The sequence below is a fragment of the Mesoplodon densirostris genome, chromosome X, assembly GCF_025265405.1.
Source record: "Mesoplodon densirostris isolate mMesDen1 chromosome X, mMesDen1 primary haplotype, whole genome shotgun sequence".
Taxonomy (NCBI): Eukaryota; Metazoa; Chordata; class Mammalia; order Artiodactyla; family Ziphiidae; genus Mesoplodon; species Mesoplodon densirostris.
Window position 1 is genome coordinate 41,941,209 of NC_082681.1, and position 13,771 is coordinate 41,954,979.

Sequence of the window (13,771 nt, forward strand, 5' to 3'; positions counted from 1 at the left end):
AACAAGAGAATACACATTTTTCTCAAGTGCTCATGGAACCTTCTCCAGGATATATCATATCTTGGGTCACAAATCAAGCCTTGGTAAATTTAACAAAATTGAAATTGTATCAAGTACCTTTTCTGACCACAATGCTATGAGACTAGATATCAATTACAGGAAAAGACCTGTAAAAAATACAAACACATGGAGGCTAAACAATACACTACTTAATAACGAAGTGATCACTGAAGAAATCAAAGAGGAAATTAAAAAATACCTAGAAACAAATGACAATGGAGACACGATGACCCAAAACCTATGGGATGCAGCAAAAGCAGTTCTAAGAGGGAAGTTGATAGCAATACAATCCCACCTTAAGAAACAGGAAACATCTCGAATAAACAACCTAACCTTTCACCTAAAGCAATTAGAGAAAGAAGAACAAAAGCATCCCAAAGTTAGCAGAAGGAAAGAAATCATAAAAATCAGATCAGAAATAAATGAAAAAGAAATGAAGGAAACGATAGCAAAGATCAATAAAACTAAAAGCTGGTTCTTTGAGAAGATAAACAAAATTGATAAACCATTAGCCAGACTCATCAAGAAAAAAAGGGAGAAGACTCAAATCAATAGACTTAGAAATGAAAAAGGAGAAGTAACAACTGACACTGCAGAAATACAAAAGATCATGAGAGATTACTATAGGCAACTCTATGCCAATAAAATGGACAACCTGGAAGAAATGGACAAATTCTTAGAAATGCACAACCTGCCAAGACTGAATCTGGAAGAAATAGAAAATATGAACAGACCCATCACAAGCACTGAAATTGAAACTGTGATTAAAAATCTTCCAACAAATAAAAGCCCAGGACCAGATGGCTTCACAGGCGAATTCTATCAAGCATTTAGAGAAGAGCTAACACCTATCCTTCTCAAACTCTTCCAAAATATAGCAGAGGGAGGAACACTCCCAAACTCATTCTATGAGGCCACCATCACCTTGATACCAAAACCAGACAAGGATGTCACAAAGAAAGAAAACTACAGGCCAATATCACTGATGAACATAGATGCAAAACTCCTCAACAAAATACTAGCAAACAGAATCCAACAGCACATTAAAAGGATCATACACCATGATCAAGTGGGGATTATTCCTGGAATGCAAGGATTCTTCAATATACGCAAATCAATCAATGTGATACACCATATTAACAAACTGAAGGAGAAAAACCATATGATCATCTCAATAGATGCAGAGAAAGCTTTCGACAAAATTCAACATCCATTTATGATAAAAACCCTGCAGAAAGTAGGCATAGAGGGAACTTTCCTCAACATAATAAAGGCCATATATGACAAACCCACAGCCAGCATCGTCCTCAATGGTGAAAAACTGAAACCATTTCCACTAAGATCAGGAACAAGACAAGGTTGCCCACTCTCACCACTCTTATTCAACCTAGTTTTGGAAGTTTTAGCCACAGCAATCAGAGAAGAAAAGGAAATAAAAGGAATCCAAATTGGAAAAGAAGAAGTAAAGCTGTCACTGTTTGCAGATGACATGATACTATACATAGAGAATCCTAAAGATGCTACCAGAAAACTACTAGAGCTAATCAATGAATTTGGTAAAGTTGCAGGATACAAAATTAATGCACAGAAATCTCTGGCATTCCTATATACTAATGATGAAAAATCTGAAAGTGAAATCAAGGAAACCCTCCCATTTGCCATTGCAACAAAAAGAATAAAATATCTAGGAATAAACCTACCTAAGGAGACAAAAGACCTGTATGCAGAAAATTATAAGACACTGATGAAAGAAATTAAAGATGATACAAATAGATGGAGAGATGTACCACGTTCTTGGATTGGAAGAATCAACATTGTGAAAATGACTCTACTACCCAAAGCAATCTACAGATTCAATGCAATCCCTATCAAACTACCACTGGCATTTTTCACAGAACTAGAACAAAAAATTTCACAATTTGTATGGAAACACAAAAGACCCCGAATAGCCAAAGCAATCTTCAGAACGAAAAATGGAGCTGGAGGAATCAGGCTCCCTGACTTCAGACTATACTACAAAGCTACAGTAATCAAGGCAGTATGGTACTGGCACAAAAACAGAAAGATAGATCAGTGGAACAGGATAGAAAGCCCAGAGATAAACCCACGCACATATGGTCACCTTATCTTTGATAAAGGAGGCAGGAATGTACAGTGGAGAAAGGACAGTCTCTTCAATAAGTGGTGCTGGGAAAACTGGACAGGGACATGTAAAAGTATGAGATTAGATCACTCCCTAACACCATACACGAAAATAAGCTCCAAATGGATTAAAGACCTAAATGTAAGGCCAGACACTATCAAACTCTTAGAGGAAAACATAGGCAGAACACTCTATGATATAAATCACAGCAAGATCCTTTTTGACCCACCTCCTAGAGAAATGGAAATAAAGACAAAAATAAACACATGGGACCTAATGAAACTTAAAAGCTTTTGCACAGCAAAGGAAACCATAAACAAGACCAAAAGACAACCCTCAGAATGGGAGAAAATATTTGCAAATGAAGCAACTGACAAAGGATTAATCTCCAAAATTTATAAGCAGCTCATGTAGCTCAATAACAAAAAAACAAACAACCCAATCCAAAAATGGGCAGAAGACCTAAATAGACATTTCTCCACAGAAGATATATAGACTGCCAACAAACACATGAAAGGATGCTCAACATCTTTACTCATTAGAGAAATGCAAATCAAAACTACAATGAGATATCATCTCACACCAGTCAGAATGGCCATCATCAAAAAACCTAGAAACAATAAATGCTGGAGAGGGTGTGGAAAAAAGGGAACACTCTTGCACTGCTGGTGGGAATGTGAATTGGTACAGCCACTATGGAGAACGGTATGGAGGTTCCTTAAAAAACTACAAATAGAACTACCATATGACCCAGCAATCCCACTACTGGGCATATACCCTGAGAAAACCATAATTCAAAAAGAGACATGTACCAAAATGTTCATAGCAGCCCTATTTACAATAGCCCAGAGATGGAAACAACCTAAGTGTCCATCATTGGATGAATGGGTAAAGAAGATGTGGCACATATATACAATGGAATATTACTCAGCCATAAAAAGAAATGAAATTGAGCTATTTGTAATGAGGTGGATGGACCTAGAGTCTGTCATACAGAGTGAAGTAAGTCAGAAAGAGAAAGACAATACTGTATGCTGACACTATATATGGAATTTAAGAAAAAAAATGTCATGAAGAACCTAGGGGTAAGACAGGAATAAAGACACAGACCTACTAGAGAATGGACTTGAGGATATGGGGAGGGGGAAGGGTAAGCTGTGACAAAGTGAAAGAGAGGCATGGACATATATACACTACCAAACGTAAGGCAGATAGCTAGTGGGAAGCAGCCGCATAGCACAGGGAGATCAGCTCGGTGCTTTGTGACCTCCTGGAGGGGTGGGATAGGGAGGGTGGGAGGGAGACGCAAAAGGGAGGGGATATGGGAACATATGTATATGTATAACTGATTAAATTTGTTATAAAGCAAAAAATAAAAAAAAATGGTTTGGTGATATCTATGGAATCAAAGATACATCTACCTTATGACCCAGCAATTCCATTACCAGGTTTACACAACAGAAATGAATGCTTATGTCCTACTATATATATATATATATATGTGTGTGTGTGTGTGTGTGTGTGTGTGAATGTTCATAGCAGCATTCATAATAGCCCCAGGTCAAATGTCCATTAACATTAGAATGGATGAATATGAATATGAATATTCATTCAATGAAATACCAAAGAGCAGTGAAAAAATACTGCTACAAACAAAAACATGGATATACCTCACAGATATAATATCAAGCAAAAGAAGCCAGATAAAATATTAAGACATAAAAGAGCCCATACTGTATGATTCCATTTATACAAAGTTCAAAGTTAGGCAAACTGTTTGATTGAGGATACAACAGTGGTTACCTTTGGGAGTGCTGACTAGGATGCACAAGAGAGTCTTCTAGAGTCTTGGAAAAGTTCTATATTTTGATTTAGACAGTAGTTACATGGGAGGTAATAGATAGACATACATACAGAGAGATATACATATAGAGACAAAGTATATATAGGAGGAGACATATCTATATATAGAGAGAGACATATCTATACCTATATCTAATATATATGATATGCCAGGAAGATAGGAAGAAAAACAGAGCCTGTAATATACTGAAAACCAAGTGAAGAAAGTGTTAAAGAATGGAAAAATCAAGGAAATAATGGACTGAGACTTGATATTTGAATTGGCAGTGAACAGGCTGCTGATGACTTTGACAAAAGCAGCATCTATGGAGTGGTGGGGGGAGGGGAGTGAAGTCCTGAGGAGTATGTTTAAGAGAAAATGAGAGTAGAGTTATCTAGAGACAGTGAGTAGAAAATTCTTGAAGCGTTTTGCTCCAAATGGAAGCAGAGGAATGGCGTAGTATCAGGCAGGGGAAGTGGGATTATGATAAAATATTTTTAGATGGGTGAAAAAAGCATATTTGTATACTGCTGGGAATGATCCAGTAAAAGGGGAAAATTGATGATATGGGAGAGACAAGAATTTCTGGAATGAATTTTTGGGGGAGAACAAGAGGAAACTGAATCTATTGTACAAACAGAAGAATTGCTTTAGATAGGATCAGTAACAATAATAGGCAGGAAGGTAGAATATAGGGGCAAGATGCAAATAGGTGGGTAAATATGGTGGTGGCGGCAATCTGTGAAAGTTCTCTTGTTATTGCTTCAATTGATCAGTGGAGGAGGAAGCAAAGTCAGAATCCTAAAATGAGAATGGAAGAGGAGGTGTTAGAAGTTTGAAGAGGGAAGGCACAGGCTCAAAAGAGGTGGTAATTTGGAATTACCAGGGCTGTGCTTTTGGTTGAAGTGAGTACAATGGCAGGAGAGGAGGGCAAAGGTGTCAAGAGTTTATGTATGAGATTGATTATGGAATTTAAGCTGGGTTAAGAGAGAAGAAAGGACATCAAAAGGTTGAGGGACGGTCAAAGTTGGTAGGTTTCAGTGAGTGTGAAGTTATGTTGGAGTCAGGTTATTAGAGGTAGTAAGCCAGAAAGATAGGATGTAGTGGTCACAAAATGAGATTTGGGAAATCAAAATATGGAAGTGTGCACTACTGGTAATGTGTGGTCTTGGGGTATGACCATGGGAGTGAGTGGCTGAGGTAGGGTGGAGGATATAGGGGATTTTGCTGATGATTTCAAAGGATGAAGGAATATGGGAATCAAACCTTTCACTCCTTGTTCTCCTTGGAGTCCTCTATCACCTGGAGATCCTGGAGGGCCAGGAGGGCCTGCTTCACATACCTCATCACCTGAGATAAGATAAAACAAGAACAGCAAGCCAATTGTTGTAAAATATCCAGAAGACAACAAAGAGAAAGTCTGATAGGCTAGAAAAAAAGATCTATTTTCAGTTATTTCTCTGTATTAATACAACTACCTATAAACAAAAGGAAGATATAATATTAGTGATAATTTGAAGAACAAATCTAAATATCAAATAATCACCAAAAATCAAAAGTAGAAGCAGTGGAAGAATATTTAGCTATCAGAAATACAAAGAATGATGCCAACCTTCAGCTAGATTCACTTATAAATAAAGACAAAACAAAAACAACAATAGAACTTAACAGGAAAAAAAACTATAGCTTACTAGGAGGGATGTGAGGGCCAGGAGGGCCAGGAGGCCCTGGAAGGCCAGGAGCCCCAGGCTGTCCATCAAGTCCAGGAGATCCAGGAATGGAAATTCCAGGTGGACCTTCATCACCTTTCTGGCCCCTTTCCCCAGGAAAGCCAGGGGGCCCAGGAGGACCTGTAACTGCAAGTCCTAGGATAAAAACAAATACCCATTAAAAGTGATCAAAATGATCTTATTTTAGACATATTACTTTGGGTCTCAATGAGACATTAAGTAATGATAAGATCTTCCTTTAATGTATAATACCAGTTATGTTCTTAGTTTTTTCTATGAGAATCAACATCTAGAGAAAAGATGGAAAGTTCCAATAATGTAAGTACTACTTTGAGTATAAGAAAGAATAATTTAATGTAGCTTTATTACTTTTGGAAATGTACTAATAACTAACTCTCTACTCACTCTCCTTTGACACTATGATCTTTTTTAATCTCAGAAATACCAGGAAGCCATTTACAGGAAAAAAAGAGACATCTCAAAGTTCTCATGTAAACGTGGCTCTGTTTCTGGACATTCTTCTGTTCCACTATCTGTTCCTGCATCATTAACACACTTTTTCATTACTACAGCTTTATAATGTTTTCAAAACTGGTAAGGAAAATATACCCATCTTTGTTCTTTTTAAAACCATCTTCACTACACTTACAAATTTACTCTTCCAAGTGAATTTCAGAGTCAGCTTGTCAGTTTCATTTTTTTAAAAACCATTGTAATTTGAATGAGATTAATTTGAATTTAAAGATTAAATTTTGGTAGAATTGCCTGTATATAATATTGAGTTCTTGCATCAAGTAATAATTAAGTATTATATCTTTCCATTTATTAATTTTATATTATTTAATAGTATTTTACAAAGTTATGAAAGAGATCTTACACATCTTTTGTTTGGTTTATTCATGGGTAAATCTGATTGCTAATGTCAGTTTTATGACTGTTACTTTTGTTAACTGGATTTTGTCCTCTTGTACGTTTAATTATTTTATTGCTGGTTTAGAGGAAGGTAAGTTATTTAAGTTTGCAACTCATATTTGGCTACCTTGCAAACATTCTAAGTTCTGGTAATTTGTCATTTGATTCTTTTAGGCTCTATGGGTAGATTATCACATGGCCTGTGAATAACCAAAATTTAGTTTGCTTTTTGTTTTTTATCCATACACCTCTTTTTTTTCAAGACTTAGTATGCTGGCTGGGATCTTCAGTATAAGAACAAACAGTATTGGTGACCATATCTTTATCTTATTTTTGACTTGAATGAGAATGCTCCTGATGTTTCACCAAAAAGTATGACATTTCCTGAACAGTCCTGTACTTCCTGTATGAAGTAGATAGCTTCAAGAGAATATAAGACATCAAGTCTTATATTCTGCCATCAAATTAAGACAGTTCCCTTTTTTATATAAATTTATTTATTTTATTTATTTACTTTTGGCTGCTTTGGTTCTTTGTTGCTGTGTGTGGCTTTCGCTAGTTGTGGCGAGCGGGGGCTACTCTTCACTGAGGTGCCTGGGCTTCTCATTGCGGTGGCTTCTCTTGTTGTGGAGCACGGGGTCTAGGCGCACGGGCTTCAGTAGTTGTGGCTCGTGGGCTCTAGAGCACAGGCTCAGTAGTTGTGGTGCACAGGCTTAGTTGCTCCACGGCATGTGGGATCTTCCTGGACCAGGGCTCGCACCCATGTCCCCTGCGTTGGCAGGCGGACTCTCAAACACTGTGCCACCAGGGAAGCCCAAGACAGTTCCTTTTTTATTTTTCTGAATTTTATTTTATTTTTTTATACAGCAGGTTCTTATTAGTTATCCATTTTATACATATTAGTGTATATATGTCAATCCCAATCTCCCAGTTCATCACAACACCCCACCCCACCACCACTTTCCCCCCTTCGTGTCCATACATTTGTCCTCTACATCTGTGCCTCTATTTCTGCCTTGCAAACCAGTTCATCTGTACCATTTTTCTAGATTCCACATATATGTGTTAATATATGATATGTTTTTCTGACTTACTTCACTCTGTATGACAGTCTCTAGATCCATCCATGTCTCTACAAATGACCCAATTTCGTTCCTTTTTATGTCTAATAGTCCATTGTATATATGCACCACATCTTCTTTACCCATTCATCTGTCGATGGGCATTTAGGTTGCTTCCATGACCTGGCTACTGCAAATAGTGCTGCAATGAACATTGGGGTGCATGTGCCATTTTGAATTGTGGTGTTCTCTGGGTATATGCCCAGTAGTGGGATTGCTGGGTCATATGGTAATTCTATTTTTAGTTTTTTAAGGAACCTCCATACTGTCCTCCACAGTGGTTGTATCAATTTACATTCCCACAAACAGTGCAAGAGGGTTACCTTTTCTCCACACCCTCTCCAGCATTTGTTGTTTGTAGATTTTCTGATGATGCCCATTCTAACTGGTGTGAGGTGATACATCATTGTAGTTTTGATTTGCATTTCTCTAATAATTAGCGATGTTGAGCAGCTTTTCATGTGCCTCTTGGCCATCTGTATGTATTCTTTGGAGAAATGTCTATTTAGGTCTTCAAGACAGTTCCCTTTTAATCTTAGGTTTTTTTAAAAAATAAATTTATTTATTTATTTATTTGTTTATGTATGACTATGTTGAGTCTTCGTTGCTGAGTGTGGGCTTTCTCTAGTTGTGGCAAGCAGGGGCTGCTCTTCGTTGTGGTGCATGGGCTTCTCATTGTAGTGGCTTCTCTTGTTGCCCAGCACAGGCTCTAGGTGCGTGGGCTCAGGACTTGTGATGCATGGGCTTAGCTGCTCCATGGCATGCAGGATCTTCCTGGACCAGGGTTTGAACCCATGTCCCCTGCATTGGCAGGCAGATTCTTAACCACTGCGCCACCAGGGAAGTCCCTAATGTTAGTTTAAGAATTTTTTTTCCTTTTAAAAATGAATAAGTATTGAACTTTACTGTTTTCTTTGCATCTATTGGCCTATTCTCTTTTAATATGTCAATGTGGTCAATTACAGTGATGTTGAACCATCCTTGCAATCTTAGGGTAAAATCTATTTGGTCATAATATCATATTGTTTAATATACTTCTGGATTGATTTGATAATATTTTATTTAAGATTGTTATGTCCACATTCATAAATGATATTGAACTATAGTTATTTCCAGTGTATCTCCTTGGTGGTTTGGTACTGATACTGCTAAACTGAATTTCCTTTTTAAAAAAATGTTCTGAAACAGTTTATAAACTATGAGAATCACCTGCTCAAGAACTTGGTAGATTTCATCCATAAAACTCTATAAAACCACCCACAAAACCAATGCTTTTTCATGGAGACCATTAACGTTTCAAAATCTTCTATGGTAATTGATCTACTTAGGTGTCCTACTTTCTCGGGAAAATTGTATTACTTTATGTTTTCTGTTTCATAAGGAACGTATATTTCACCTAGAATTTAAAATATATTGACATAGTTTTATAGTTTTGTTGTAATCTAAAAATTTTAATTGTATTTATGGTAATAATATTTTTTCTTTACTGATTTTATTTGTGCCTTCTCTTCCCTTTATCTTGATCATATTTTATTTTTACCTTTCTCAAGTTTTTCCATCTATTTTGTTTGTGCTTTTTTGTGCTTTTTTTAAATTTGTATTGGAGTATAGTTGATTTACAATGTTGTGTTAGTTTCAGATGTACAGCAAAGTGAATCAGTTATACATATACATATATCCACTCTTTTTTAGATTATTTTCCCATATAGGCCATTACAGAGTACTGAGTAGTGTTCCCTGTGCTATACTGTACGTACTTGTTAGTCATCTATTTTGTATACAGTAGTGTGTATATGTCAATCCCAATCTCCCAATTTATCCCTCCCCCCCTTTGCCCCCTGATAACCATAAGTTTGTTTTCTACATCTGTAACTCTATTTCTGTTTTGTAGATAAGTTCATTGGTAGCCTTTTTTTAGATTCCACATATAAGCGCTATCATATGATATTTGTCTTCCTCTGTCTGACTTATTTCACTCAGTATGACAATCTCTAGGTCCACGCATGTTGCTGCAAATGGCATGTGCTTGTTTTATTTCTTATTGTTTTTCCAACTTAGTTCATTTATTTTCAGTATCTCTAATTTTGTGATAAATTAAGGGTACAATGAGTTTTGATACGAGGTTGTTTATTTAGCATTTAGTAGTTCATCATCTCCATTTCTGTATTCTCTTTACCTCTAGAGTTATTTAGAAATATGCACTTTAATATACAAATATTTGGTGCTTTTTGTTGTTAATTTCTGACTTCATTTCACTGTGGTCACAGAGCATGGCCCGCATATAATTTTAAAAGATTTTTTCTGGTCTAATAGAGTCAATTTCTATAAATGCTTCATGTGTGTTTGAAAAGAATGTACATTCTCTGCTGAACACACAGTTTTTCTCTCTCCCCCATAAATACAGCTTACTTGTGTTGCTCAAATCATTTATATCCTTATTTGTTTTTCACTTACTTGATATATTGGGGAGTTGTCAAATTATCCCTTGTAGTTTATCGGTTTTCATTTTACATATTCAAAGCTATATTTTTAGATACATAAGTTTAGTGACCTTTATATCAGTGTGGTATAAGTTGTCTATTTATCCATGTGAAAAATTTGTTTTTTAATGCATTTTTTTCATTGAATTCCATTTCATACTGTATTAGAATTGCTAAACCAGCTTTCCTTTTGGTAGCATTTGCTTAGTATCTTCCCATTGCTTTATTTTCAAATTTTCTATGTTGTTTTACTTTAGATATGTCTACTGTGCACAGCATACAGATATTTTTATTCCAATTTTATTTTAGTTTTTGTCTACTAATCAGTGTTTAGTCCTTTCACATTTATTGGAGTTGCTGATTTATTTTTAACTTCTTGTCATTTTATTTATTTTTTTCTATTTATTCAGGTTTTTCTGTGTCTGTTTTGTCCCAATCCTAATCTGTGTGACATAGATCCAGCTTTTTGGTCATCTTCTTTCCTCAACAAGTAAGTAATGTATATTGTTTCTATTCTTTTCTAGTGGTTACTATTAAAATGTTTAACCTATGTACTAAAACTTATATTTTTTGAAAAACTTAAGAGAGTTAATAATATTTATATTCTCTCCCTCTAACAAGACAAAAAACCTTATCATTCACTTCTCCATTCTCTCTGTATGTCCATATCCTGTGTTAGTCATGTGTACAATTATACTTCCATATTGTTACTTAAAATACTTCTGTTATTTTTTATGATCCATACTTATTTAGACTTAAAATACTTTATCAATATCTTTCTTAACCACTGGTTCTTGTATCTTACCCACCCCCACCGCCAACTTCATCCTGAATTTATTGTCTTCTTCTTGGAGTAAAACCTCCAGTAACTATTTCAGAGAAGATCTGGAGGTAGTAAACTTTCTAAGCATCCCATCTTCACACTAGGATGATAGTTTGATGTAATATAGAATCTCAAATTCATAGTTATTTTTCCTTATTACTTTGAAAATGTGCTCCATTATCTTCCTCTTATTCTCACTGTTTTGTAGGTGATCTGCCTTTGCTCTCAGACAGTTTTTAAGAATTTCTTTTTACCCTTAAATTCTAAAATGTCCCTAAAATGTGTCTAGTTACGTGTTTTTGTATTATTATTTTACTTTTGCTTTGTAATTCATAAGCTTTTTCACAGGGAATCATTTTTTAATAGATAGAAGTTCTCAGCCATTAATTTTTCAAATATTGCTTCTTGCCCTATTCTCTCCTTGAACTCCTTCATGCTGGATTTTGGGACTTCTAGGTTTATCCTTTGTGCGTCTTAAATTTTATTTAATACTAGCTAACACTTTAACTCTTCTGCTACATCCTTGGAGAATTCCTTATCTCAATTTTCCAGACACAGTATGTGTTTAGTCCATTACCTTGAAGCTCGAAATCCAAAGTGCATACTTAGAGCAAAATGGGACCCACGATTTATTCTCTTTCTCCTTGGGAGGAACACTGAGTGTCACTCATCTCATCATGTTAATATTTCATTAGCCAAATATTTTTGAAGGAAAAGTAACCATAATTTATTATACATGTATGTGTGACAGATACTGTGGATGTTTTTTCAACTTTTACATAAATCCTTACTATCACCTCATTTCACAGAACATCCAAATAAACACGCTAAACAAGGGTACTGCTCAGTTTGTGGCCAAATTAGAAATGTTCTACTATACTGTGTATCTTCAACAAAGGAATGATATACAACTCAGTATTGAGCTCCAAGATTTTACTGCACAGCAAAATCACCATGGGGATTTCTAGGTAGATGTTTCTAGAATTCTAAGTGGATAGTGCTATTTACTATATAAAAATACAGTAAATCTTATATAACTAGGCATTATTAGCACAACGTTCCCTTTCATAACAGCATGAAAGGTATAATGATTAATTTTTGGATCACAGTACTGTTTGGTGTAATTTATTAATAACAAAAGGTAGAAATGGTATTTTTTTAGGGTAAAAGGACACTATTCAAATAACTTTTCATTCTTCTTTTTTTTTAAAGTACAGGTAAGAAACTTGGTGAGAAAAGCTATAGTAAGAGTTGAGAAGTTTCTGTCCATTAAAAAATACCTCTGTCTTCTATGGCCATGATAACCCTGGAACTAGTATGATACTGCTGTATACTTGGATTAGTAAAGATACTATAAATTCAAGGCTATTAAGTACAGCACAGTCTCTTTTACCTGGAGGTCCAGGAAGGCCAGGTGGACCCTGTATTCCAGGAAATCCTCGCTCTCCTTTTTCTCCAGGCAAGCCAGGTAACCCAATGTTTCCTTTTTCTCCTACAGTTACACCAGTTCCAGGCCTAGGAATTACCTTTATTATGAAAGAAAAAAATAAAGGAATTCAAAGAGGAAGAGACTTGTTCTTCTGCAAATAACCTAGCAGCTACATATGATTACAGTGTATCATCGTCACAAAGTGTTCAGATGCAAAATCATCAAGACTACTTACGAAGATTGTGAGTCATATTCTATGTTACTTCTATGCTTCAACAGATTAGAAAATGTTCAATGCCAGTACTAATATTACCACTCTCCTGAGCCCCAGACTTACAGAGCTAGAATTATGTTTGATGTCTCTTATCTTATAATTCACATTCGATTCATTCCAATCACCTAAGCATGATAATTCTTTACTAAAAATGTCTCTCCAATGTGTCCCTTTCTTTCTTGTTGCAACAGCTTCTATCCTTACCTTACACTTGGACTAACAGAAGCAACTCTGAGCTTGTCCCATTTAATCCAGATCTACTACTTGGACACACTTCCTCAAGAACCAATTTTTCTGTGTTACTTATCCTGTTGAAGGATTCAAAATTGTTCACTACTTCTTACTATATCTGATGTCACTTTTAATGCTGGACTCTGTCAAGTTACTTCTCACTCCCAATACCTCTCTCACCTGTTTCACGTCCTGAATGACCTTTTAGGAGAGTGAGGTCTGATTATAACCAGTTCATGCATCTTGCAGATTCCTGCTTTTGCCTTTGAATATGCCATTCTAAACATCTATAATGCCTTCCCCCAATCTTTCTCTTTGTCAACCCATATTTCTTTCTTCTTCTTAAAAAAGAAAAAAGAAATAAAAAAGAAAACACATCTCTACCAGGAAGGCTTTATTAATTAAAATCAACTAGCTGATCATTCCCTTTCTATCTTCTTAGAACCTTATGCCTAAATAATTTTACATTAAATAATCTAAATATAAAGAAATTAACTTCATAGAGCTATAAAGTAAGCTTTACATTTAAGAAACTATCAGTTTGAGACAGAAATCATCACCTACTGGCAAAGTGCGATATTTATCCTGGCTCTTTTGGATATAAGAAATATTCAGACAAATGGACACTGAAATCTGTGGGACCTAGAATTGGGATAGTAGTTCAAAAGGGGAAGTGAGCTGTTGGATTGGATTGCACTCTCAAAATTTCTATTTCTTCTGATGTT

The 13,771-nt window shown here is 35.7% G+C and overlaps 1 protein-coding gene across 2 annotated transcripts in view; it reads right to left on the bottom strand.

The window, feature by feature from the left end:
• The window catches only part of COL4A5 (collagen type IV alpha 5 chain), a 237,857-nt gene that overhangs the window by 85,630 nt on the left and 138,456 nt on the right, over positions 1–13,771 (bottom strand). For both annotated transcript variants that reach the window (XM_060088071.1, XM_060088072.1), the window contains exons 19-21: positions 12,506–12,638; positions 5,738–5,911; positions 5,313–5,396 (exon numbers count right to left, since the gene is read on the bottom strand). In XM_060088071.1, coding sequence (XP_059944054.1) covers positions 5,313–5,396; positions 5,738–5,911; positions 12,506–12,638 — 391 coding nt within the window. The remainder of the gene's footprint in view (positions 1–5,312; positions 5,397–5,737; positions 5,912–12,505; positions 12,639–13,771) is intronic.